General features: G+C 52.5%; 3 protein-coding genes across 4 annotated transcripts; 1 reads left to right on the top strand and 2 right to left on the bottom strand.

Annotated features, from left to right (window-relative positions):
* Positions 1 to 75: 75 nt before the first annotated feature.
* On the bottom strand, positions 76 to 3,391 carry LOC119095115 (centrosomal protein of 95 kDa). The gene is made up of 5 exons (XM_037218003.1): positions 3,356 to 3,391; positions 1,951 to 2,020; positions 1,111 to 1,242; positions 392 to 592; positions 76 to 110 (listed from the first exon to the last, which is right to left on the bottom strand). Exons 2-5 carry the CDS (start codon positions 1,976 to 1,978, stop codon positions 76 to 78), a joined length of 396 nt encoding a protein of 131 aa, XP_037073898.1. The 5' UTR covers positions 1,979 to 2,020; positions 3,356 to 3,391.
* A 1,260-nt stretch (positions 3,392 to 4,651) lies between these two features.
* Positions 4,652 to 10,235, bottom strand: LOC119095114 (protein-lysine N-methyltransferase EEF2KMT). Its single transcript, XM_037218001.1, has 7 exons — positions 10,212 to 10,235; positions 9,801 to 9,986; positions 8,536 to 8,629; positions 7,991 to 8,061; positions 7,224 to 7,494; positions 6,679 to 6,822; positions 4,652 to 6,032 (listed from the first exon to the last, which is right to left on the bottom strand). The coding sequence occupies exons 1-7, from the start codon at positions 10,233 to 10,235 to the stop codon at positions 5,905 to 5,907; spliced, it is 918 nt and encodes a 305-aa protein (XP_037073896.1). The 3' UTR covers positions 4,652 to 5,904.
* A 3,725-nt stretch (positions 10,236 to 13,960) lies between these two features.
* LOC119095613 (phospholipase ABHD3) lies at positions 13,961 to 26,222 on the top strand. 2 transcript variants are annotated; one of them, XM_037218471.1, is made up of 9 exons: positions 13,961 to 14,191; positions 17,375 to 17,544; positions 18,056 to 18,177; positions 20,001 to 20,107; positions 21,522 to 21,634; positions 22,103 to 22,282; positions 22,984 to 23,041; positions 23,398 to 23,563; positions 24,379 to 26,222. In XM_037218471.1, the coding sequence occupies exons 1-9, from the start codon at positions 14,102 to 14,104 to the stop codon at positions 24,552 to 24,554; spliced, it is 1,182 nt and encodes a 393-aa protein (XP_037074366.1). In that variant the 5' UTR covers positions 13,961 to 14,101; the 3' UTR covers positions 24,555 to 26,222. The 2 variants fall into 2 exon arrangements, with proteins under 2 accessions (XP_037074366.1, XP_037074367.1); XM_037218472.1 differs by lacking the exon at positions 13,961 to 14,191 and adding an exon at positions 16,564 to 16,667.
* The last annotated feature ends 1,141 nt before the right edge of the window (positions 26,223 to 27,363 follow it).

The following is a 27,363-nucleotide window of genomic DNA, read 5'->3' as shown; positions in this document are numbered from 1 at the left end:
GTTGTTTGGCTTTCAGTCATGCGTCGCAATCCCAACAATCCCCCTGGAACTGCTCGGGTTCAAGCCAGGGTCTTCTCAGTCCGAGTCCGGTATTCTACCAATTGAGTTTTCTGGGAAATGAGCTCAGCTGGCATGTCACGGCCTTAAGAACGCCATGTCAGATGCATACAGGTACCTTGCTGGAGCTAACACTTGCTTTGCTAAAGCAAGCACCTACATGCGCTTAGCTAACCTTATAAGAGCTTACAAGAGCCAACCAAATCACCACACACACTTACCTGGCCAAATAAAAACAAAACAGCCCACCGCAACTTCACCGAAGGACAATGTCTGACTAGTCGTCTGTTTCCCCACATAAGGACAGGGTCCGGTACGACTCGCCGCCACCCACCAATGGACGTGGAGCTGAGGTACTTGTGCAAGCCGCAGAAGATCTCCAGCAGGTTATAGATGGCGCGCGGATCGCCAGCGATGACGTCGGCGCCCGAGATGTGCGAGAGATCGATGTGGATCAGGTCGAGCGCCAGGTGGTTGATGATCGCCTGCACGTTGGCCACCTCCTCCTCGGTGTTGGTCGGCGTCTCGATGATGCCTGGCGGGACAGGGACGCGGTCAGCACGGTCGGACGGCGCACGGCAAACACGCATCGACGTGATTACGTCAGCAGTCCCGCTTGCTGGCAGCAGATGGCGCCACGGTCGACGGGCCAATCACACCTGTCACCGCTAGATGGCAGTGGCGGCGAGCAGTGATGCACCTGAGGTGGAACATCCCGATGCATTAAAACCCCGTTCGTACCCGCTAGCGCTCACTATTAGAAGACCGAGCGATGTATCATGCACACCTGCATGCGTACCGACCATGCATGCCCGCACCAGAGTGGCATGGCGTTTCACTTCAGCTACTAAGCACAGACAGCTGCTACGAATACTGACGTGAGTGTGTTGGCAAAGACCTTAGCTTTCCTTACTCAACCGCCCTATTAACAGCGTGCGTCCTTCGGATCACGCAAGAGAATGTAGAACATCCCGTACACATGAGCATAGGAGCCATGACTCGAGATAGCCGAGCGGCCTGCAAACAAGGCGTCATGCGGGTTGTGGGCCTCACCTTCGGGTACCCGATGGTAGAGCACCTGCAGCAGGCTGGTGAACAAGTTGGAGCGGATGCCATCGATGCTAGTGACGCGGGGGATCGGCAACTCGCAGCGTTCGATGATCTTATTGGAGAGCTTGACGCAATCTTAGCAGGCACGCACGAGTGTCAGCGCCGTGTTTCGTAACTGGGATCTCTTAATATTATTACGACCAGAGGAGCAATATACAGTATCCCTGAAGATCAGCATAGGCAACGAAAACTGGGCAACGAAACTGGACATGGATAATTATGATATTTCAACCATAGAAAATGTAACATGGTCTGTGCCTGATGATTGCTGACATAGGTGGCTAGTTCCTATATTTCCAGACATCACTCCAAAGGGAAGGTATGTAATAGTCATATCACATTCCTTCTCTATGCTTATCTACCACAACTGTTTTGGGAAAGGCAGTAAAGGGATGAGCATTTGCAATTACCCAAGCCTGGTGTTACTTGATTTCAGCAGTCAAGTATTCCATCAATCATTATGTGCATTGTCACATGTGAAGGCATGACTGGATTGGTGTCACTGGTATGGTAGGTGCCAATGACAGATTTGCCAATGCTTCCAAAAAATATAAAACACACCACACCATTGTGCGGAAAACGCTGCTTGGTTGACTACGTTTTAATGTGAGAAACTTAAACAGGTAATGAAACCAGGTGATACTGAGCATGGTCGAACGACACAAGCCACTTGCCAATACAACAGCACCAACATTCTGACTATTCGATCATTGGAAAGCAAATACTAGTAATTGCTTGGATTCACGGTGAATGGCAGACAAAAGACTCCTCCACATTACCCACCTCTCTTTCTGATCTTCTTCTCTGCCATGACTACATCATAACAGGATCACTTACAATGAAAGATATAAATCTGGAAAATATCATGTCATGGTGTGGTCATAAAGCATACAAAAAACAGTAAATTGAGCAAATGATGGACAGATTGTTGACCTAAAATTTGGTGCAGGATAAATTTTTAGAAGAGATACACAGATAACAGGCATTTTGATTGTTACATGCATCATCACATTTAGGTCAAAAGCCTAAAAATGTTAACATTTAAGCTTCAGTTACCACCAATTCTAATTTTTAAACAAATCAAACTTATCAACCTGGACCACTAACCAACTACCTTAAACTACTTAACAGCTTTCAAACTTCACCAGATGTGGGAACAGAGGAGAGGATCTCAAAGAGTCCAGCATGTTTTGAGACAAAATCTAACATGGACCAAAAAAAAACCAGAAAACTTGTTTTTTCAATATAGCTAATGTTTGCTTGACAATGACAGTTAACCAGGACCTACTATTACATCAAAAGTAAAAACATTTCATCTTTGGGTATCATAGCTAGGACAAGAAAGACAAGGATACTTGTGTGGGTTAAAGCACCCACCATATAGTTGGGCGGATTGGAAGGCAGACATTCTTACCAATTTAGCCATCAGGATGGGCCAATATGAAACAACCCACCTTGGATATTATCAGATCATTAAACAGTACCTGTGGCTTTCCAACCAGGCTGTAAAAATACATGTTATGCAGAGCATGTAAGGCATAACACCTGATGTCACAGCAACAATTTCAATGTACATGCACATATGTATGTGCACTGAATGCCCAAAGTCTGGTGCATAATGCACATATTTTTATAAGGAAACATCTTCAGCTCCTGACTTTTGACAGAGTTCAAGCTATGTTGAGTTTACAACTTTCAATATACAAGGAGGTACTGAAAGCAGTTTTGTAGTACATGAAACCAATTAAAAAAAACAAAAAAACATCACTGTCTCAGATACTGCCTCCAATGAAAGTTTTTAGGCAAGAAGATCTTTAAGACCCTAATCCTGCAATGAGACTGGAAGATCCTGGAACAACATAAATTACTGGAACTAATTATCATTAATAACAGCATGAATGAGAGAACTTAATTTCCACAAAAAATGATCTAAGCCAATGTCCAAATGTTATGCAATTAGGCAGAAGAGCAGCAAAACTGCAAATCCATGGCCATAACAAACAATAGAACAACCTGCATTTGAAAATCCCGCCCTTCTCTTTCGATTTCCATCCACATTCAACTTTACGAAACCGACTTCAGCGCGGGCCTGCACGTCCTCAGCCGCTATCCATTGAGAATTGAGTAAGTTCCAGAATACAACAGCGAATCAGATGATAAATAACCTGCTGTATCAACGACCACTGACAAAAGTTGCTGACTGAAGACCGGACTGAGGATGCCGTTAGCCTTGCTGAGGACAGTTTCTGAAACGATACATTTCTTGCGCGCTAGTTACATAACATTTATTTCCATGACAACCAACGACGCAGAGCTCAGGACACGTACTAAAACGCTGCGGCCTCAAAATGATATCTGCATGATGCGAGTGGCTCATCGAACAGAATGCATCGCCTTTCATCGAACAATATTCACGCTAAATATTGCCAGGCTGCGAAAGCTATCAATCCCTACGACACCTTACGCCTGTGAATAAAATGTTGCACTGTAACCATCCGTCGTTAATCGTGTCCGACCATCTCAACTGTGCGACTTTTGAAATTCGTGCCCGCTTACCACGCTCTGCTGTGACAGCAGGGCTGTCTATGTAACAACTGAAAATGGTCCATCCCCAACTTTTTGAAAGCTGCCAGCAAAACAGAGCTGCCCTCCTCTGGGCGAGTGCTCACAGACGCTCTCAATCCCCACAAAATGGCTTAAACGCAGTCATGTTCAAATCGCCCGCCCAAGAGAAGAATGCGCGAGATAATTGACGGGCACGCTATGACAATGTGAATCGCTTCCACACAGCCTTCATAGGCACCATGTTTGATTGTAGGCACTCGGGGCCCAGTGCCGAACTTCCCCAAACGCCAGGAGGGTTCCACCCCTTGTTCGGCCTACTTATGCCATCTACCCAACTCCACACCATCCCACGTCTTTCCACGTCCTATCAGCCTGGTAAGCTTACGCTTTTAGAGTATGCCGATGCAAACATGTTTCTTCCTCGACTCACGACGGCGGGTTCTCCATTTGTTCTGTAGTAAGACGCGCTCAGACAAGCGACCGTTCGCTGCGCCGTCCCAGTGGCGCTAAAGCCAGCGCCACTGCAACGGCACGTGCTCAGTCAAGCGAATGTTCTCGGCGTACCGCTCCAGTGACGCATGCGTAGCCGTCTGCGCAGCGGAATAGTTTGAGCAGGCGACTGTTGTCCGCTGCGCCGTTCTGGCGGCCCAGCGCCCGATGAGGTTAAGTGTTTGGGAGTATGATGTTTGTATGAGTATGACTATGAGGTTAACTATCTGACGGGACGCCTTTGTCGCTGGTGCACGTGTAATAATAATATTTACAAATAACGAAAAAGATATGTATATGATAACTTTATGTAACTAATCGCCTGTGTATAATACGTATGCTTATGAGTATGTCAGCATGAAGTGAAGCATCTCCCAGCAGACAATTGTGGCCGGTGCAATAGCCAATATTTCAACATCATCTAGGGTCACTCAACTGTATTGGCATGCATGCTTCTCTCCTTCGGGGGCAGGCCAATATTGTGGAAATACCGCAATGAAAACAACGGGTTGCGGAAAAACTGTTTGATATGCAGTTCTTTCATTATTGGGCAACACAGGATGAAAAATCCAGATGCACGCACGTGATGTCTTTCATTATCTTAGCAGCGGCAATATGCAATACATTGCAAACACGCCACCAATGCTCAATAGCATTCACACAAGTGAGTGGGAAATTACCTAACGCATCGCACCACGTAACACATCGCTGTAGGGACTAAAGCCCGCATCGTGGGAAGACTGTTTTAGCCGCAGGTTTCTGATACATATCAGAAAGAGCATCCTTGTTTGTGGAAGACGGGGAGAAGGGTTACATCACCAGCTTTGAGAGATGCCATGGCCAAGAGCCTGTCGCACCATTGTTGCGCTAGTCAAGACGATAAAAACATCAGCATTGAGCAAACGCGTGCCCAGCTAGGCATCTGGCCAACACGTGGCCATACAAAGCAGCTGGAAAGAACCGGGGGCACAGGCGCTGACATACAGCCTACCGCATCGGGTGGCAATGACCGCCAGTCTAGCGTGCCAGGCAGTGATATCAACAGCCCGGTCCATCAAACAACGCTGTCCGACAGAACGGTCCGCCAGACGGCGATGACCAACGGTTCAAACCATCAGATGGCGGCGACCAACAGCACAGTTCGTCAGACGGTGGTGCCAACAGTCCAGTCCGTCAGACGGTGGTAACCAACAGTGCGGTGCGTCAGACGATGGTGACCAACGGTGCAGTCCGTCAGACAGTAGTGACCAACAGCCCGGTCTGTCAGATGGTGGTGACCAACAATCCGGTGCATCAGACAGTGAACACCAACAGTATGGTTCGTCAGATGGTGGTGACCAACAGTCCAGTCCATCAGATGGTGTTGACCAACAGTCCGGTCCGTCAGACGCTGGTGACCAACAATAAAGTACATCAGACAGTGGCGACAAACAGTCCGGTCCGTCAGACGGTGGTGACCAACAGTCCGGTCTGTCAGACGGTGGTGACCAACAGTACGGTTCGTCAGACGGTAGTGACCAACAGTACGGCCCGTCAGACCGTGGTGACCAACAGTCCGGTCCGTCAAACGGTGGTGACCAACAGTCCGGTCCGTCAGACTGTGGTGACCAACAATAAAGTACATCAGACAGTAGTGGCAAACAGCCCGGGCCGTCAGACGATGGTGACCAACAGTCCGGTCCATCAGACGGTTGACAGCTCCGGGATGCGGGTGATCTGGAAGATCTTGACCTTGGAGACCTCGTCCATGAGGAAGCTGGACTGATTGTTGGCTGGCGTCGCCAGCAGCCGCGGCTTCAGGCCTTGAACAGCTGGTGGCGACAAAAGCTGGTCGTCAATAACGCGTAGCAACAACAATTGTCCGTAACAATAACACAACACAGTAAACAACGAAACAAGCAGCTATTCCCATCCGCCTTTGTTTAAATGATCCTGACAGGCACGGCCCGCGACGAACGACAGTGACCGCACTGAAAGTTAGCTGGCGTCAGAGGGCCCGATGGACCGTGCCGAGTATTGCGACACGTTAAATCTTCGGCACCCAATTCTGGCGTTGATCTGGAGATGCACGACCGGATGGCAGTGGTCAGCTCTTACACAGGTTCTGATATACTTTATTGTTGGTCACCACCGTCCGTCTTACAACCACTTTTTCTCCATATAAAAACATTTGCCGCATTGTTTTTTTGCACACATGGCATACCTCGTACATATAACATATGATATAGTCTAATTAGTTATCATTTGACCCCAGCCCTACAATACTAACATAAATTCCATTTCTTGAATATGTATTATCATATATATATATATATATATATATATATATATATATATATATATATACATATATATATATATATATAATAGATTGCCACCACAGCACAAGCACGGCTGCCTATGGTCGGCGGCCATTTTCGGCACCAGGCGGCCGAGTCGGCCAGGCGCGTCGCTGACCCAGCTCAGTCATCAGGCGGGCAGTGGTGCCCTCATTCCGGTCGGTCAGCGCCATCAGCACCTCCGGCGGCGGCCGCACGTGATCCAGCAGCAGCCGCAGCGTGCGAACCAGCGGCTCGTGCAGCTCCGGATTGTAGGTCACATCTGAAGCAGTCAGATGGAGTCGGTGCTGTGGAGACATGACAGTGTAGTTCCGGGTTGTAGGTCACATCTGAATCAGTCAGATGGAGTCAGTGCTGTGCAGACATGACGGCGCAGCTTCAGGTTGTAGGTCACATATGAAGCAGTGAGGCGGAGTCGGTGCTGTGGAGACATGACAGCGCAGCTCTAGGATGTAGGTCACTTCCTTGTTGGCCTAGGACGCTCAACTTTGAGGGGGGGGGGGGCGTTACGTCGGCACCGCACAAAATGTGGGGGAATAATGACATCATCATCATCAATGTTAATATCAAGTGTTGCTGGATCCTTTTACATGAACAGTCGTAAGGAACAATCTCTGCAATCGTCAGCGTTGTCACGACCGTTCAGGTTCCCGTGCCACCCACCAGCAGTGAGCACCAGATCCACGTCTAGGCCGCCGGCCTCCTCGGCGGTGAAGGTAAACCAGTCCAGGGTGCCGGCGCGCAGCTCCGTGCCGTCCAAGGTCATACGCAAATCACCGACGCAGGTGGCGCCACCGTCGGCCGGACCGCCGCGCGGTTTTAGCGGCGCGCTGGCCGGCGTGTCGGAGACAAACGCCGCGCACGCCGACTCGTCCACAACTGGCAAGTCGTCCTTCGCGAGTTCGATATTTTTCAGGACGTTGTATTTCAGCATCTGAAGTGATGAATGCACCATAAGCTATGCAGGATGTTAGCAAATGCTCCGCGCAAGACTTCGGAATCGAAGATCCTCGGTGCCGATGCACCCCAGGATAACGCGAAAGATGGTTGGAAGTTCTGGAGTCCATCATCCAATCGTTAGGAATGCTTTCTGCAGGCGGGTCTAATTATCCCAATCACGAGGACAAAAGATACAGATACTTCAGATGTATCATGCATAACGCGTTGACCTCGGCATAGATCGACAACGATAACGATAACGAGAACGATAACAAATAACCGAAACCTAAGCTCAGTACCATAGATCCATAACTGGTGATCAGGAGTGGTGATCAGGTGTGGTGATCAGGTGTGGTGATCGAGACAGTATCCGGAAGCAGTTCATAAATATCCAGCTGGTGCAGTACAGGACGTAGCAGCGCCGGAAGCGTCGGCGCTGTGTCCAGGCGTGCCACCCTGGCCCCCTGCGGCGACCGCGCCACTCCACTGACCTCCACTACCAGAGGATGGCCGTCCGTCACGTGGTAGGAGGCCGGAGAGCACGTCCTGCATAGCGCCAGACCTGCCGACGGTCGGACGGCGGGCGTCAGGTGGCGGCAGTGGTCGGGAGAGACAGGCACGCTCGCCGCTAGCGCCGCCCTCACGCCCCACTGCAGGGATGCGTGCGTGTGCACAAGCATGAACAGCGACCAGGTGAACGCATGAGTAAGAACATCACGTCGTCCAGCAGTTGCCAGCGCTTGATTCCGGTTACCGACGCGCAGATTCCCGCCGACAGCACGACCTTCGTGCCCATGCATCACTGTTCGTTTGTGCGTGGCTATGCATGCTCGTTGCTATGCTCGTTGCTCGTTGCTATGCATGTTCGTTTGTGCGTGGCTGCACACACGTGTTGAATTGCGAGCATACACGTGCGCTGCTCTGGTATCTCGGCGCACATCGCACGCCTGCGTCAGCGTCTGCAACCCTGTGCTCGAGCGCGCGCGTCGGCGCGGTGCGCCGGCGTGCCCGGGCGCGCGGCGGCGCCGGCACTGACCGGTCAGGCCGAGGCCGGCCCCCAGCTCGAGCACCCGCCTGCCCTGGATCGCCTCCGGCCGCAGCAGGTACCAGTCCAGCAGCGCTTTGCCCGCCTGTGGACGCCGCCGAGCGTCATGACGGCGCGGCCGGTGCGGGAGTGGCGTCACCGGCCAGCCGGAAGTGGAGATGCAGCCGAGGGCGCGCCATTTGGCTCAGGTAATTGGTGGCCAGTTAGAAAAGCTAAACATGTCGCCGATGATACCAAGAGATAGTTCACTGACCACCAACCAGTTAACAACACGACACATAAGACACATGTGAGCCTTATTGAAGCAATCACCGGCGACAGCTTGCTTGCGACAGCGTCGAGCACTGGTCGCGCTGTCCCGATGGCTGTTTGGCCGCGGCGCCGCTCTGTCGGCCCGTACCACCCTCACCTGCCACGTGCGCAGACCTGTAGTGTCGGCCGCGGCGCCGCTCTGCCGGCCGGTGCCACCCTCACCTGCCACGTGCGCAGGCCTGTAGTGTCGGCCGCGGCGCCGCTCTGTCGGTCCGTGCCACCCTCACCTGCCACGTGCGCAGGCCCGTAGTGTCGGCCGCGGCGCCGCTCTGCCGGCCGGTGCCACCCTCACCTGCCACGTGCGCAGGCCTGTAGTGTCGGCCGCGGCGCCGCTCTGTCGGCCCGTGCCACCCTCACCTGCCACGTGCGCAGGCCCGTAGTGTCGGCCGCGGCGCCGCTCTGTCGGCCCGTGCCACCCTCACCTGCCACGTGCGCAGGCCTGTAGTGTCGGCCGCGGCGCCGGTCTGCCGGCCGGTGCCACCCTCACCTGCCACGTGCGCAGACCTGTAGTGTCGGCCGCGGCGCCGCTCTGCCCGACCGGTGCCACCCTCACCTGCCACGTGCGCAGACCTGTAGTGTCGGCCGCGGCGCCGCTCTGCCGGCCGGTGCCACCCTCACCTGCCACGTGCGCAGACCTGTAGTGTCGGCCGCGGCGCCGCTCTGCCGGCCGGTGCCACCCTCACCTGCCACGTGCGCAGACCCGTAGTGTCGGCCGCGGCGCCGCTCTGCCGGCCGGTTGCCACCCTCACCTGCCACGTGCGCAGACCCGTAGTGTCGGCCGCGGCGCCGCTCTGTCGGCCGGTGCCACCCTCACCTGCCACGTGCGCAGGCCTGTAGTGTCGGCCGCGGCGCCGGTCTGTCGGCCGGTGCCACCCTCACCTGCCACGTGCGCAGGCCCGTAGTGTCGGCCGCGGCGCCGGTCTGTCGGCCGGTGCCACCCTCACCTGCCACGTGCGCAGGCCCGTAGTGTCGGCCGCCATCAGACGTCGGTCCTCCCAGAGCGCCACCACCGCCGTCTCGGTCAGCTGATACACCACGTGGCCGTCGGTGCGGTCGGCGTCGGCCGCCGAGCTGAGCTGGCCGTGGATGTGGTACGCCAGCTCCGGTACCTCCCGGCCGCTGGCCTCCAGCTGCAAGCGCAAGCGGCCGACATGTTCTCGCAGGTGTCACACTATCACGACCAAGGTACAAGGTACACGGCGGTGCGGGCTTACGGGCTTCACCAAAGCACTGCACGTCTAACCTTCCTAGTAGACGAGTAAAAAAAGCTAGCATCTCTCGCATTATGTTAGACATCATGACAGCTCTTAGCTTTTCATCTCAGTGTCCTCAACATAGTATTGTATGGCCTTGACACACTTCCGAGTCCAGCAAATCATTCGAATAATATCCAACGATGAAACAACAAAAGCAACAAATATCCGAACTCATACACCTAGTCCAACATCTGCCGTGCATTCCTGCCACAGACACCTTTTTAATGATATCGCCGATGATGCGAAAGCGGTATCTCGGAGGCGGCGGACAGCGCAGGGCGAAAGGCGACAGGAACAGGTGGAACAGCAGCCGGAGGACAGCATCGCGGAACTCGTCACCATCCAACCCGGCCACCAGCGACCCGACCTGCGGCAGCAGACCGCTGCATTACCGACAAGTATTGCAGTATGTCATCACATAACAAACCGAGTAATAAAGTAGGAAGTGCAATGAAATCGCACCACGTCATCATATACAACGTAATAAAGTAAAAAAAATATTTAACATAAAGTAGCAATGAAATCGAATACAGGTGTACAGACATGAAAGATTGAATGTTTGACTGCTGACAATAACTGACAACTGACTATGCACTTTTGACTGGTCACCTCAACTGATCCCGCTAACCCATTTGGCCCGTGGCCACCATGACCCGGCATTCCAATGGCGTGGCATGCATGATGAGATTCCGAAAGTATGGGTTAATTTATTGGAAGCGAATTTTCAACTCCTGGGTTCAGTCACGCTCCGTTGCCACCCTCGTCCTTCAACAAGCCCACTGTCGCTAGGGCATATTCCAGACCGCCGCACACCCCACGCATACGCATGGCCGAGACTGCACATCAGCTTTGCTCGTAACTCCATCTGAGACTGTACGATTATAGCTACACCTCAATTCCCCCACTCGGAAGTAAACAAACAGGAAGTAAACAAACTACACTTCCAAGTGAACTGTGCAAACAACCAATCACCGCGCTGACGGGGGGCCCGCGCGCCGTGCTGAGAACGCCGAAGGCGCAGGCTAGAAGGCGGGACAGAAGACTCCCCCGCCCTCCGCCCCCAAGGTGTGCAGGATTGACACAGGAACAGGGGACAGGGAGCGACCGCAGGCACGGGTCGGCAGATACACTCCGGATCGGTGTTCGTGACGGTCGCAGGCGTCCAGCGCGGACGAGACGTCCAGCGCGTCGGCCAGCTGGACGTCCAGCGCTGGACGTCCAGCGCGGGACGTCCAGCGCGGACGAGACCGACGGCAGGACGCGTCGGCCAGCTCGGACGCGGTGCCGACCCCAGTGTGCCGACGCGAGCTTGTCATCATAACATACAGGATAGTTTTTGGCTGACCTGTCTGGAAACTCGAGACAGGAGGGATTTTCATTGCTCTGTCTTTTAATGCATGCCACCAAAATGGGTTGCGCCTACATCCTGCCTGATCATTTACCACTTAAATTGAATTATAATACCTTTTTCAAAGGCTGAGCCTGAACCTTTTGAATGGATAGAGTAATGGGATCAGTGCTCATATTAGATAGCTTGTAGAAGACTCCCGCCCTAAAGAGAGTGTTCCACATTCGTATTGGGGTTTTGAGCTGAAAAACCACACTGAAGACCATTTGATGCAACTAGCAGCCATGCCCTTTTTAAGGCCTAAAACCCTCTAGTTTCTTAGCTTGCAGCCTACAAAGTTGTGGGAGAGTATTTTAAGGTTGCTTTGGCATTTATGACATCATAATAATGTCATTGAAATCCTGCCATTTCATAAGCCATGCAATGATCAAGGCCAACAAAGACACAATGGTTGAGTCATTCATATCTGGCATTCTGAGCCACATTTCCAGACATAATGGTCATCAATTGTCTCTCCATCAATATTATGTAATGTATGATAGCTTAATCAAACAATGGCCCATCAAGAACTATATTTACTAAACACCGAAATTATGTTGTATAGAGCATACTCTTCCACCAAAAAATGTGAATATCTATAAGTGAGCTTGCTTTATCATATCTGTTATGTACTGCAATATCTTCAGATTTGTAACATTCCCTTCAAGCAGTTCTTGTTGTGTGAGCACTTAACCCTACAGATATTCTTCAAGTACTTCACCTTTTTAAGAAGGACAAAAATCTCCACTGCAAGTGAATAAAGCTTGAAGAATACCTGGCATGGTGTATCCTGCTCAACATGACCTGATCTTTAGTGTGGCTGCCGCAGACCAAGCTAACATGACGTGTGGGTGGGTGGGGGGTGTAGGTGTACTTTCCTACCTAAGGTTAGACAAAATAATTGTACACCATTCATCTTGTTTAATGGGAACATATCATAAATAATCTCAAAACAGGTTTTCTGCATTGCCGTTGCATAATTACAATATTTCTCCTTACCAAGAACTATAAAAAATGTATGGGACCAAGGTAACAATAACAATGCAATGAAAATCGTTTCTTATTGCGTTTAGGTACGTTTATGAAATGCACAAGCCAGAATAGTCCAGAACATAGCCTAACCTGACCTGACCTGACCTCTGACCTGACCTGACCTGACCTGACCTGACCTGACCTGACCTGACCTGACCTGACCTGACCTGACCTGACCTGACCTAACCTAACCTAACCTAACCTAACCTAACCTAACCTAACCTAACCTAACCTAACCTAACCTAACCTAACCTAACCTAACCTAACCTAACCTAACCTAACCTATCCTCCCCATCCTATATCCCCCTCAACCCAGCATCCCATTGGCATCCATGTTCCATGCCATATATAGGTACCATATAGTGAGCTTTTATTTAGCTGCCAGTCCTGTTGATGTCAAGGATCAAATTTCATGGATTCTTGTTACCTTGGCCCCCTACATTTTATGGTTCTTGATGCTGCTTGATATGCAGTAATGTTGACCGCACACAGTAATGGAGCCAGTGTCACGGTTGCTGTGTGTTTGCTGCGGTCAGGTGTTCAGTATTGTAATTAGTTAAGTTCCAAGGTAAGAGTACAGATGGTCTGTTTTATGATTAATTATAATATGTTCTGCCTTAAAAACAATGATTGATGTACAATGCTCTTTTGTAATATGAGGTAGGAAAGTACACCCTGACTGGGTGGGGTGAATGAAGGGTGGATTTGAAGCAAGACACTCACAATCTAAGCCACAGGGACAGCCATAAGGACATCAGGTGGGTGGATTGGAAGGCAGGCACTCACACAATCTAAGCCCTACAGACAGACAGGACAAATATTTCATTACCTGCCAGGTACTGAAATATCAATCACTTCATTCCACATCAGCTCACTTTGCTTATAACATCCTGCCTTGGGTAGTTCTCAAAATAAAGTTGAATAGGATCTTTGTCGGCGTGCTGAGAATGCATTGGTTACTGTTTGCGATCCAGCGGTACCTAGCTGTGCAAATATACAGCATTCCTGTGTCCACAGCAACAGCTCAATTTCACTAGCATTGAAGCGCATTAATTTTTAATCATCTATCACAGCACGAACATTAACGCATGATAACCAACTTAAAACTACCAAACACGATTCAACCACGATTCTCGTTTCAATAAAATCTTGCATGAGGCTCCTATTAAAAAATAAACACTTACGTCACCTGTTTAATAGTAATAAAAAGCAGCTAAAGCTAGCATTCCATTGGTTCTCAGGTCCTACTTGTCAGTTTTCATTGGGCAACAATTTTTATAGTGACGCAAGTACGTCTGAGCGATCAGACCACAAGAGCACAGGTTTTATTCATATATAGCGCCATAGTGACATTGATTTTTGTGCGGTCATGCCAGCATAGCATTAATTACTCTGGGCAAGCGTATCGTGGTTCATTCCGCAGGGGCGTGTACTCCGGGGTCGTTGTGCGGGTAGGGTGGGAGTGAAGTTTTGGTTTTGGGATATAATTTACTTCCCAGCCTTTATCTGCATTCACAGCTATTCTTCTGTCTGAGCGCTAAGCCACCAACCTCGCTAGCATTCCTCAGCAATGTTCTATTTTTTCGGTGTGCCTGGTGGGGCTTGGGTGGCTTTATCTGCTGCTGGATTTATCACTTACTATTTTTCCAAATGTGTGAAGGTAAATCACTGATGCCTCTAAGCATGCTCACGGGACTGTGTGTGCACCATGACTTTTGAATTGTCCCTAGATTGTTAGTCTAAGGTAGCCTGTGACTGTGACATGCATGCATGAGGGTTGAGCATGCATGTTTTGGATTTTTACATGATAGTGAATGCACTTTATTCCTTGATGCCAGTGATCAAAGGAGGGCACAGTTTCCTGATATTTTTTACATTTGGGCATTCAGACTTGCTTTTGCACTGCTCAGGTGCAGAATAATGGGTGCTGCATGACTAGGGCAGTGATTGTGCTGTAAAGCCCAATTAATCCTCATAGCAGCACTATCCAGAATTATGAGAAAAAACTGGATGCATGGGCTAGATGAATCACTCTTCATAATAAGATGGCATTACATTGAAGACATTGCATAACATTCATTCATAATTACTCAAATTCTGTTATTGATTGTCTTTTCTGCTGTGGATGGAACATCCACAAAGTTGTTTTAACATGCTCTTTTGTTGTTTAGTATGCAGAAAACAGAAATTTAGTGCTATGGCTTAAATCAAGTGTGCACAATTCAGACAATTTTGATAATATGTTATATTTTGGTACAATTTAACACACACTCAGGTGGGGCATCAAATTGCCCCTTGATGGTTTTTAGGAATGGTTTCCAAATGGGCCAGCATAGCTGTGCCAAATTTTGCATAGTTGTAGAAAATTAAATAGCAGATTGTTTGATGTTAAAATTTTAGGTGTACCTTGTAAGGCTGCTGATCTATTGCAGGTCAAAGTAAGGCCATGGTTTCAGCAAGGCAATTTCTAGGGAATCATTCAATCTGATGCAACAGTAGAGCATTAGATGAAGCCATATATCTGAGATGCTTGCTTAGACAACAGAAAGATGGAATGAGCAAATTGCATTAACATAATATCAGGTATGAATGTCATATCAGGGTCAAAACCAACCTCTTTCAATACTCTATTTTCTGGTACTCATTTTGCATTTATTGATACCAGGAACTGCATTATAATCTTCCATGGACTTTTTAGAGGTCAGAATAGGTCAATGACCTAAAAGGACTCAGGTCAACACTTTGTTTTTAGAAACATACTGTCTAGCATAATCTTTGTGACTTATCAAATGCAAAACTTAAAGCAGTCTTGTATGATTTTAGTCACCATAACCATCAAAAGGTCAAACAAGGTCACTGACCTTGAATGAGCATATTAAATTTTGCTTAAAACAGTTATCTAGGTTTTGCATTCACTTTGGGAACCAGCCTGGAATTTGACCTTGTTTGACCTTATTTGACCCAAAGGTCATGCCCAAGAAACCTCAGACTTTGACCTAGTGAGTTCACATACAGGTCAGCACGCCCTGTGAATTTGGTGTCTCTAGCTCACTTAGTTTCTGATATCTCAGGGAGGTCAAATTGACCCCCACCCATAGGAAGGGTATCCAACTGGCCACCAGGGCATGTGTTGATACCTTCTATGTATTAGTGTTGGGAGTATGTTCACATGCATCATTTTTCTAAAAGCATATTGTGCTTCATGGTGTTAGGAAATATGCTAAGTAAACTGCACATGCAAAAAAGCTACAGTTCTGTGTTCAGAGTTTTTTTTTAGGCATAGCTTGAGCCCATGACTTGCAGAGAGATACACCCCAGAATATGCAACATTCTCTTGGAATGTGTGGTATGCTGATATGATTACTGGCAGATGGTATCCATGGCCCAACACCTTTTCTATACCAAGTCATGCTGCCTGCCTGGTTGAGTCATGTGGTGATCATTGCTGATTACAGTTGTATATGATATTGATGGAGATCGATAGTCCCAGGAGCATGAACATGGAATTTAGCCTGCTCAGATAAATTCAGTTAAACAAGTGTTGATAAGTAGCAATGAAGTACAATGGTGTTAAGCTAATTATGAAGTATCCAGCTTTCAGGTATCGTGTGATCATTACCAATTTGTAACTAAGAGCAAAAACTGTAATACAGAATGTACACAGTGTCATCGGATGTAGCTGACAGTCCAACATTTTGTTGGAGAAAGCATATCTTTTCTTTTAAGGTGCTTTGCCCCAAGATGATCTTTATTGATGAAGATCATTGTTCATATCCTCCTAAAAAAGATGCATGCAAACAGCAGCAACTGTGCTTAGCTGGTTTTAGACAACAATATCAAGGCAACAGTTCTAGTCAAATGGCATGACTGCCTAGTAATTATTTAATGTATGGTGGTTGGAAAACAATTATATTGTGCTGTTTTTCACAAGTTTTGATATTGGTTTTCAGGGATTATTCAGTGCTTTTGATGTAATCTAGAAGATAATGTGAGAATGGTGATCAGGGACCATGGATTTCTGGCTGCAGACATTGCATAAATGCTCATAAAAATACTTTTCAGTAAATGATTTGGGCATTATTGGTTACAAATGTAGTATGAAATACAGGAAGTATCATCCATACTGCACAAGAATGGTAACTGCCTGCCATGGACTTCAGTGTTATCTGCATGGGTCTCAGTAAGGGTTAAAGGGTTGCAGGAAAATTTTGTAATTTGGGGCTGATCTAATGTAATGAATTTAATATTTCTGATATATACATATATATATATATATATATATATATATATATATATATATATATATATATATGGCATTGATGGTCTATTGGTGAGGATCAAGTCATTCTGCGTCGGAATGATAAGCCATTGTTGTAAAAATAGTAGATTCAAAGCTTTTTACCAGCTGTGCTTAAGTTCCTTCCCATAGTTGAGGTTTATTGTTGTGGTGCTGATGATAATAGGAATGAAATGCATCATGAAGTAAACCAATAGATATTTAGCACCTTCATGTGTCTTGTAATAATTGGAAATTTGCATGTTCAACTCCCATCATTTCATTGGATGTGACATTGAAAGCTATTGAATTATGCATGCATGTATGTATATATTTTGCATTTGCATGCATGCATGTATGTATATATTTTTCAGTTGCATGCATGCATATGTATACTAGTATCTCGACATTCCTGCAACTTATGTAACACATGATACAATTTATTCTGAATACCCAAAAATCATCAAAGCAGCCCATGCTCTAAGATCCACCCATGGGTCCAGTGTCTCACTGAGCCCTGCACAGCAGCCTGGCCCTACATGTCAGCTGGCCTCTGCGCTGCCCCAGGTGCCGGTGACGGCGGTAAAGGCGGACAGCAAGTTCGGCCGCTTCCTGGAGTCGCACCTGTCCATCCTGCAGGAGAAGTACTGGCCGACGCCCTGGTGTCTGGAGGCGCGCCTGCAGACCATCCTGGGCAGCCTGTTCCGCAGTCAGCTGCCGGTCATCGACTATGAGAGGTGAGCGGCCTGGGACGCAGCGTTTGGGGGGTCGCGGAGGCCGGAGACCGCGGCAAGGGGTCGACGTACACCGGCAGGAATGACGCCGGGCTGGCAGGTGGCAGCCAGTTGGCGTGGATGACACCCATTTTTGTTTTTAAGCAGTGCAGGACTCACAGTTTTGTGGACTGCGAGAATTGGTGTGCAGCAACATGTCTGGACAGTTGTGCTTACGGGTCTGCGATAAGTGTCCGCGATTGCTTGTATGCCAGATCTGACACGAAACTTGGTAACTGTGTGTTCTGAATGTGTCTGGGACATTGACATCTGACAACCAATCTTCAGTGAGAACTAAAGCGACGCAAAAAAAACTTGTACGCCCATTATCTCCCTATTATTTGTGACCACGTACCATTGGTACAACGTGAAGACATCCATGCTCCTATATGCACGCGCGGACCACGATGCTGCTGACTTCTTCCAACACTTCCCGCCGCCGGCCTCTCGCTGACCGGCCGGCCGTCGCCGCCAGGGAGCTGGTGGACCTGCCGGACGGCGGCGTCGTGGCGCTGGACTGGCACCGGAGCGCCTTCAGGGCGACCCGGGGCCGCGGGGACGCCCACCCGATCGTGCTGCTGGTGCCTGGACTGACAGGTGGGCGAGCCGGCAGCGGCCCGCGGGCGGCCCGGTCATGGCGGCGGGGGGCGTTGCTCGTCTGCCGCCGGGCCACCGTGCCCGGTGCGTCTCTTGTGAAGAGCGATCCCAGTCCGAGGTGGACAGTGTGGTGGTGTGATGATCAGCTGTGCGGCGGTGTCATGACCGGCCTGTGTGGCGGTGTGATGACCAGCTGTGTGGCAGTGTGATGGCCGGCGTGTATGGCGGCATGATCACCAGACTGTGTGGCGGTGTGATGACCAGCTGTGTGGCGGTGTGATGACCAGCCTGTGTGGTGGTGTGATGACCAGCTGTGTGGTGGTGTGATGACCAGCTGTGTGGTGGTGTGATGACCAGCTGTGTGGTGGTGTGATGACCAGCTGTGTGGCGATGTGATAACCGGCCTGTGTGGCAGTGTGATGACCGCCTGTGTGGCGGTGTGATGACCGCCTGTGTGGTGGTGTGGTGACCGCCTGTGTGGCGGTGTGATGACCGCCTGTTTGGCGGTGTGATGACCGCCTGTGTGGCAGTGTGATGACCGCCGGTGTGGCGGTGTGATGACCGGACTGTGTGGCAGTGTGATGACAGGCCTGTGTGGCCGTGTGATGACCGGCGTGTGTGGCATTGTGATGACCGCCTGTGTGGCGGTGTGATGACCACCTGTGTGGCAGTGTGATGGCTACCTGTGGGGCAGTGTGATGACCACCTGTGTGGCAGTGTGATGACCAGCCTGTGTGACAGTGTGATGACCACCTGTGTGGCGGTGTGATGACCGGCCACGGGGATTGGGACGGTGTGATGACCGGCTGCGGGAGGCCGGTGGTCGGGCGGTGTGGGCCGGGCGCTGCTGCAGTGCGGTGCCGTGTCTGACATCTGCCACTTCCGTCCCACCGGCCGAACGGGCCACATGTCGCGGTAATTGTTCTGTCACCTGTCCATCGAGCATTCCGGCCCCGACCTCTGACAGAGGCCCGACAAGTGTGGCCCTGCTCTCTGGGTGCGCTTTTTGTGTGCTGTTGGACAGGTAACGGTCAGGGTGCCGGGCTTGGTTTCGTTCTGTCGTTCTGTCGTTTCGTTCTTGGTTTCGTTCTGAGGATGCTGTCGGTATGCTACTCCACGGTTGGTGAGTCGGTGTGGCCCATTCTCTGAGCGTATCTTCGGTGTGCTGCTCCACAGTCATTGTGGCCCGTTCTCTGAGTGTGTTTTCGGTATGCTGCCCCACAGACAGTGGGTCATTGTGGCCCGTTCTCTGAGCCTGTCTGCGGTGTGCTGCTCCACAGTTAGTGTGGTCCGTTCTCTGAGCGTGTCTTCGGTGTGCTGCTCCACAGTCAGTGCGGTCCGTTCTCTGAGCGTGTCTTCGGTATCCTGTTCCACAGTCATTGTGGTCCGTTCTCTGAGCGTGTCTTCGGTGTGCTGCTCCACAGTCATTGTGGTCCGTTCTCTGAGTGTGTTTTCGGTATGCTGCCCCACAGACAGTGGGTCATTGTGGCCCGTTCTCTGAGCCTGTCTGCGGTGTGCTGCTCCACAGTTAGTGTGGTCCGTTCTCTGAGCGTGTCTTCGGTGTGCTGCTCCACAGTCAGTGTGGTCCGTTCTCTGAGCGTGTCTTCGGTATCCTGTTCCACAGTCATTGTGGTCCGTTCTCTGAGCGTGTTTCGGTGTGCTGTTCCACAGACAGCGAGTCAGTGTGTCCCGTTCTCTGAGCGTATCTTCGGTATGCTGCTCCACAATCATGGTCGTCCGTTCTCTGAGCGTGCCTTCGGTATGCTGCCCCACAGTTAGTTTGGTTCGTTCTCTGAGCGTGTCTTCTGTGCACCGCTCCACAGGCAGCAGTCAGTCGGACTACATCCGCAGCCTGATCCTGGTGTCGGAGCGCATCGGAGCCAGCTGTGTGGTGCTGAACCAGCGGGGACGCGGCGGCGTCCAGCTGAAGGTACCACATCGGCGCCGCCCGGCCGACCTCGCCGCACCCTCCCGCTCGCTCCGTGTTGTTGTTGAGTCACGACAGACTGAGGGTCTGTGTTCACCGGAGTAGCTCCTAGCTGCGTATCGATGTGAAGTAATCCGCTTAAACTCACGAAACCGGTTTGCGTGTTTTCGGACGTTTTCCATTCGAATCACACATTCGCCTTTGTCGGGAATTCTCGCCTTGTGGGTGACTGCCGCCGGTCGGCTGCACGGCGTTGGCCCGTCTTGTCCGTCTGGGACTGATTCAGCCGTGGCTGAAACTGGGCCGGTGCCGAGTGTTTAATTAAACGTCAAATTACGGACCCAGTGCTGCTCCTGGAAGCCAGCGCCATTGGTGCACTTTGAGACCGGCAGAGCGCCCGTACAAACGTGACGTCGCGTGACAAACGCGACGTCGGATTTGAGCCTGGGCTGACCATGCACACCCCGAAACCAGAACCATCGGACTCTCAAGATTCCGGCCAAAGGTCAACATGGCTGAATGACTCGCGCCTGACGCGTGTTACTCGGCCTTCGCTTGCCGAGGTGGTTGAGTCATACACGTATCACTAAGATAGTCCTTTCGAGGCCACGACGCCACATACGGTGGCCGAACGACGGGCGCTTTCTCGTACCTGAAACAGCTGATGATGGTGCGCCGAATGTACGTGTGTCATATGATACGTTTTACTAACCCGATAGTCCCATTTGATCCTTGCATCAAGTGGCGGTCTCCTCCTGTGGCGCAGTGATGAAAATTGGTTAGATACGGGCTGTCTGCGCCCGGCACAGAAGTAGTATATTTCGGCCGGCTGTTGTGACTTATAAGTTGTCGGGACCCGCTCACTAACGACAGCCTTGGGGGCCAGTGCACTGTGAACTTAAATAGACGAGTATGACTTATTATCTACTGTATTTTATAGATAAATACAGGCATACATATATATATATATATATATATATATATATATATATATATATATATGTATATGTATATACATGCTGGAGTATATTTCCTATCTCCATTTGAACAGACGTTCACACCTCGTAAATGTCAGTTGACGTGTCATGCTTAACATGCTTTGCTGTGTTTGGTGCCGTGCGTCCGCGGCGAACCCACGGTGTGGTTTTTTTTCGGCTGGCCCTGTTGTTTCAGTGCCGTGTTATCAGCTAGTGTCGCCCGAGGTATGCGCTGTTCGGGCCGCTCCGACCTCGCCTGATGACGGAGGGGACCGAGCGCCGCTGGTCCCCCCCCCCTCGCCCGCCGCCGCCCGCTGTGTGTGTCGCCCGGGCCGCTCCGACCTCGCCGGACTGGCAGGGCGGGCCGAGTGCCGCTAACCCCTCCTCGTCGCCGCCGCCGCCGCTGACGCCTCCCCTCTACGCCGCCGCTGTGTGTGCAGACGCCGCGGACGTACTGCGCGGCCAACAGCGATGACCTGGGATACGTGATCGACCGCCTGCACAGCGCGCACCCACGCGCCAGGATTGTGCTCACCGGCATCTCCCTCGGAGGGTAATGATTCCCCTCCCCCCAATCAACAACGCAATGAGGTTAAAGTAGATCTTATATGCAGGACTTGAAATATATATATATATATATATATATATATATATATATATATTATAGAGTGATAAGTTTATAAAAGTTTACAACCCGTCCACTGTGTGTGCCGTGTGCGTAGTTATGTCACTTAGGAACTTCGCGGAGAAATTAAAACGCGGCATCGCGCTGTTGCGTAACGACGGCTCATTTAGGCGGCTTGTTTGGAGCCAGCCGCGTGTGCCCCACATACGCTCGGATCACCGCGACTGACGATCTCAGCGAGATGTCAGCTTGTCAGGCTGTCGACCGCGCTTCTTGCCAGCAGTATTGTCATCGCCAAGCAGGCTGATCCTAGGGGACAACTATCCCGCGTAGCCTCCACATCACCGCGTTGAGCTGACTGTGGGGTCATCGCGTCTAACAGCTGACGCTCGCCAGGATGATCGTGGGCAACTACCTGCAGCAGCAGTCGGCTGCGGCCGTCGACAAGGTGCTGGCCGCCATGATCATCTCGGTGCCCTGGAACGTGTTCGTCGGCACCGCCAGTCTGGAGACGCCCGTCATCAATCTGATGCTCAACAAGCACCTGGCCGAGTGCCTGGTGGACTCGGTCAAACTGTGAGTCCGCCCTGTCCGTCATCTCCTGAGAGGCTTGTGTGCCGGGTTAAACCGTGCTGGTTCGTGGTGACTGGTAAACCGTACTGGTTCACGGTGGCGGATTAAACCGTGCTGGTTTGTGGTGGCTGGTTAAACTGTGCTGGTCCGCGATGGCGGCTGGAAGATCTCGCTGGTCCACGGCCATTGGTTAAACCGTGCTGGATTTTTTTCAGTTGGGGAGAGCTGTCATGCTCAACGATGTGAGTTGTGCGATGTTTGGTGCGCGATGTGGATAAGTTTGTGTCGAGCTAGCCAAGCTGCTGATGTGCCGGCGATTCTGAGGCCTGGCAAAACCGGTGGAGGCGTAAATACGCGACGAAGCCGGTGGTCTCCGGTCGCCCTTGTCAAACAAGGCCATGGCGAATGTCACACAAAGTACCAAAGTCAGCGAGATGTTTCGCCCGGCCTTTGAACCTCCCGATGACTCATAGCCCCGCAGTCCCGCTAACATGTACGCTGCTCCGACTGATTGCGCTGTACAGTTTATGTGTTGTGCGTCTGATCAGATCCAGAAATGACTGCATGAAACAAACATTGCCGTTGTTGGAATACCGCCATAAAAAGGCATTGATCTGGGCCATGATCCGCATGGTGACATTTTACTGGTTGCTGTAGGTTGTAACCGGACCTTTGTCAAGGTACACTGCGTCCCTTCGTTTCAGGCATGAGAAAGTCATCAACACTGCTGGAGTACCGTGGGATTTCCAGGAGGTGGTGAAGGTGAGCCTGGGATACACAGGAAATATTTTAAGGTGCGATGACATGGTTCACGTCGTGCATCATTCGGAAGTGTGTTGGGGGTGCCTCGGCGTCGTGCAGTATGCGTTGAACGCTGCCATCGCCGCGGTGCGGGCGGGAGTTCGGCAAGTGCGCCGTCTCACGTCTGAGCTCCGTGATAAGAGGATCACACAGGCTGACCTGTCACCTGAAGCTTTGTGCAGCCCTGGGCTCATCGCAGCGCCACCACAGCCTCTGTTAGCGCCAGACGTTTGCCCGGCCTCGCGCTGGTGGGTCGCGCACTCCCGCCACGCCCGAACGCGCTGACGGACCTCTGACCCCCCGCCCCCGTCGGCCAGTCGCGCACGATCCGCGAGTTCGACGCGTCGTTCGTGGTGAAGCAGTTCGGCTTCCGCGACGTGGAGGACTACTACTCGGCGGCGACGCTGACCGACAAGCTGCACCGCATCAAGGTGCCGCTGCTCGGGCTCAACGCCGCCGACGACCCCTTCATCCCGTGCTCCGGTCAGTGGCGGCGGGCTCGGACGGCGCAGCGGCCGGACGGTGCCGCGCGAGGTCGGGCGCGGACGCGCAGCGCCTGGGGAATGGTTCCGTGCTGGGGTGTTGACGGAGCCGTCCTTCCATTGGCTTTGGTGACGCGGGTCGGCGTGCGTCGACATTAATGCCGTTGGTTTGGCGTCACCTGTGCGGAAATAGGCGCCGCATCTAACAGAGTCGATATTAGTTTACATGCGAAATGGATATTTTTATGCATGTATGTCAGCTTTGTCAATCAAGACCAGCTTTTAATTGAGACAGCATCATGTCCGCACCACAGTTCGTCGTCGCTACCAGCGTCACAATGAACCAGGGGGTTCCAATATGGTGTGATAACAGTGAATGGTGGCAGATTGGAGATTGTGTGTGTGTGTGCGTGTGTGTGTGTGTGTGTGTGTGTGTGTGTGTGTGTGTGTGTGTGTGTGTGTGTGTGTGTGTGGTGTGTGTGTGTGTGTGTGTGTGTGTGTGTGTGTGTGTGTGTGTGTGTGTGTGTGTGTGTGTGTGTGTGTGTGTGTGCGTGCGTGCGTGCGTGCGTGCGTGCGTGCGTGCGTGCGTGTGCGTGTGCGTATGTGGCGTCTCCGTTCATGGCACGGCTGCATCATACATCATGGGATGACTTTGGAACATGGCGACCTCGCCCCGGCTGTCACCAGGTGCTTGGGAGAATCCCCGTGATGTGACGGTTGGCAGGCTCTGTTCGCGTGCTGTCGGGTTGGCGCCGGTGCGTCGTGTCCTTCCAGAAGAGCTGCTGGCCGCCTGTCACAGCCGTGCCCGCTCCGCAGGAGTGCCCCTGGAGGCCGTGCAGAAGACGTCGCACGTGGCCATCGTGCTGACGTCGCACGGCGGCCATATCGGCTTCATGGAGGGCATGCTGCCGTTCGGACAGAACTACATCGATCGCATATTCGCGGAGTACTGCCGCGCCGCGCTGGCCAACCCGGAGCTGATCCAGCAGTAGAGTACTGCCGCGCCGCGCTGGCCAGCCCGGAGCTGATCCAGCAGTAGAGTACTGCCGCGTCGCGCTGGCCAACCCGGAGCTGATCCAGCAGTAGAGTACTGCCGCGCCGCGCTGGCCAACCCGGAGCTGATCCAGCAGTAGAGTACTGCCGCGCCGCGCTGGCCAACCTGGAGCTGATCCAGCAGTAGAGTACTGCCGCGCCGCGCTGGCCAACCCGGAGCTGATCCAGCAGTAGGGTACTGCCGCGCCGCGCTGGCCAACCCGGAGCTGATCCAGCAGTAGAGTGCTGCCGCGCCGCGCTGGCCAACCCGGAGCTGATCCAGCAGTAGAGTGCTGCCGCGCCGCGCTGGCCAATCCGCAGCTGATCCAGCTGAACCAGCAGCAGACTCGGCGCCCACAGCTGAACCAGCTGAATAAGCAGCAGACCCGGCGCCCGCAGCTGAACCAGCTGAACCAGCAGCAGACCCGGCGCCAGCAGGTGAACCAGCGGTGGGTCTTTCAGATGGACGCCCGGCTCCGTTCTCATCTTTGCCATTTGGTTGTGGCAGGGTATGCAGATGGAATGGGCAGGGTGGCCCATCAGCAGGCCCTGTCGTTGGTTCACACGGCGCTGATTAAGCAACAGACTGGTGACCCGAACCGTTAGAAATTATTGTTGCTATTAAGCAGGGCATTTAAGTAGTCAGCTTTATAGATCTGGTCTGTGCGAGGAGATTAGGCAGAGGGCCGTGTTCGGAGCTCCCCGAGGTGGCCCGGGGCTACACTGGCCGTTCGGTGAGCCGGACAGCCCGCCTGGGCCCAGTCGGGGGTGTCTGGGGTGACGCGGGCGCGGGCTGAGTCAACGCCTGCGCAGACCCGCCTCTGTCTGGGTCAGACTAGCGCCTGCACAGACCCGCCTCTGTCTTGGTCAGCGCCGGTGCAGACCCGCCTCTGTCTGGGTTAGCGCCGGTGCAGACCCGCCTCTCTCTCTTGGTCAGCGCCGCTGCAGACCCGCCTCTGTCTTGGTCAGCGCTGGTGCAGCCGGCCTCTGTCTGGGTCAGCGCTGACGTAGACCCGCCTCTGCCCGGGTCAGTGCTGGTGCAGACCGGCCTCTGTCTGGGCCAGACTAGCGCCTGCGCAGACCCGCCTCTGTCCGGGTCAGCGCCGGTGCAGACCCGCCTCTGTCTGGGTCAGCGCCGGTGCAGACCCTCCTTTGTCTGGGTCAGACTAGCGCCTGCGCAGACCCGCCTCTGTCTGGGTCAGCGCTGGTGCAGACCCGCCTCTGTCTTGGTCAGCGCTGGTGCAGCCGGCCTCTGTCTAGGTCAGCGCCGGCGTAGACACGCCTCTGCCCGGGTCAGCGCTGGTGCAGACCCGCCTCTGTCTGGGCCAGACTAGCGCCTGCGCAGATCCGCCTCTGTCCGGGTCAGCGCCGGTGCAGACCCGCCTCTGTCTGGGTCAGACTAGCGTCTGCGCAGACCCGCCTCTGTCCATGCAGCCTCTTGCACTCTCTTTCCTCACGCCCCGGCCGTTATCAGTCGCTTGAGGACGGCCGCAGCGCCCGTTACAGTCCACTCTTTGCAGTTTCTAGCTAGTTCACTTGTTCGCCGCGGCCGTCCCATCGGCAGGCCTTTGCGAGTTACTTGTAGTCCGCTGTTACGGAATGCGTTTTAAATGACTTGGATACGTTGGTGTTGGGCGCGACTGGGGGTGGTTCCGGTTTTGCGTAACGCCGTCAGTCAGCCGGGAGTCCCCTTGCCTGTGTCGGCGCGTGCAACTGCGTGTGATAGAACTTAGTCAGGCCCCAGTGATATGCGTGTGATTTGAATGCGTGCGGTGCCCCGCTGTGCACCGAGATGAAAACAGATTCCAGTCAGGTGATGGGAAGTGACGTGTGCGACTGTGTTCCATGATCGTCTTACAGTGCACGAGCCGGGTACTTTGACTCATCACGGGCTGGACCCTCTGAGTTTCCCACGTGTTCGTCTGGTGGTGAGCCAGTTGACTAGACATTTGTTGTCTGCGGATCCTGCCGCCTGTCGTTGATGACTGTTCTGTGGGTCTCACGGCGAACAAGCTCAACACGTATTCAGGGGGGTGCCTCCCGGTGATTCCGCGATCTGCATTGTGCGTGCGCGAATAACGTGTTCTCTCGAGAGCCATCACGCACAACCGGAAGCCCGTATCATGGCAAACAGCCGAACTCAGGTACGCGTCAGCTCGACAACACCCCTCAGCTCGCGGTCGACACCTGATGGTGTCCGTCTCGTGTTCCTGTCGCTCGTATCCCGTGACGCCCGGGGGGCTCGCCGCCGGCCGGACCTCGGCCGCACGTGACGTGTCTGGGTGCAGCGGCCTTCGATGGGCCGTCTGCACTCCGCAAGGTCGGGTCCACGCCTGCTGCAGTCCGACGCCGGGCGAGCGTGAGGTCGCTTGTTGACCCTGGCGGACGCCGCCAAACCGCGGCAGAACAAACCGGCCGCCACCGCCCGGACACCGGCGAGCGTTACAAAGGGACGTGTTCACGTCTGCTCAATATTGTTGATCCGGACTTTGCGCATGCGTGGGAGCGCCCCCAGCGCCGCAGTGAGAACGTGCTGTATGACGCACTGATCCTGACCCCGCGGTAGGATGGGGAGGGGGGGGGGATTGCGTTAATTAGGTTGGGGGTGGTGCGGTAGTTTTGCGTCGTGCCCACGGAAGCTGGTCGTGGAGTCGGCCAATGGGTGCGATTATTTGAATTACTTTGGGACGTTGTAGGAGGTGCTTTCCAAGGACTGAGTTCGGTTCTGTCCGTGGTAGGTATGGACCTTTAAATCTGGATTACACTTAC

The sequence above is a fragment of the Pollicipes pollicipes genome, unplaced genomic scaffold, assembly GCF_011947565.3.
Source record: "Pollicipes pollicipes isolate AB1234 unplaced genomic scaffold, Ppol_2.1 Scaffold_4219;HRSCAF=4965_pilon_pilon_pilon, whole genome shotgun sequence".
Taxonomy (NCBI): domain Eukaryota; kingdom Metazoa; phylum Arthropoda; class Thecostraca; order Pollicipedomorpha; family Pollicipedidae; genus Pollicipes; species Pollicipes pollicipes.
Note: the sequence above shows the minus strand (reverse complement) of the source record. Positions and strands in the feature narration are given on the sequence as shown.

Coding starts and splice junctions, on each gene's coding strand:
- LOC119095613 (XM_037218471.1), top strand. CDS start 14,102: ATGTTCTATTTTTTCGGTGTGCCTGGTGGGGCTTGGGTGGCTTTATCT. Junction 17,545..18,055: donor CCGGTCATCGACTATGAGAG/GTGAGCGGCCTG, acceptor CGTCGCCGCCAG/GGAGCTGGTGGACCTGCCGG. Junction 21,635..22,102: donor ACCGGCATCTCCCTCGGAGG/GTAATGATTCCC, acceptor GACGCTCGCCAG/GATGATCGTGGGCAACTACC.
- LOC119095114 (XM_037218001.1), bottom strand. CDS start 10,235: ATGATTTGCTGGACTCGGAAGTGT. Junction 9,987..10,211: donor TTTGCTGGACTCGGAAGTGT/GTCAAGGCCATA, acceptor TTGCGCTTGCAG/CTGGAGGCCAGCGGCCGGGA. Junction 6,033..6,678: donor CCGCCTGATGACTGAGCTGG/GTCAGCGACGCG, acceptor TGTCGCCACCAG/CTGTTCAAGGCCTGAAGCCG.
- LOC119095115 (XM_037218003.1), bottom strand. CDS start 1,978: ATGGCAGAGAAGAAGATCAGAAAGAGAG. Junction 593..1,110: donor CTACCATCGGGTACCCGAAG/GTGAGGCCCACA, acceptor CTGTCCCGCCAG/GCATCATCGAGACGCCGACC. Junction 111..391: donor CCTCAGCTCCACGTCCATTG/GTGGGTGGCGGC, acceptor CTCATTTCCCAG/AAAACTCAATTGGTAGAATA.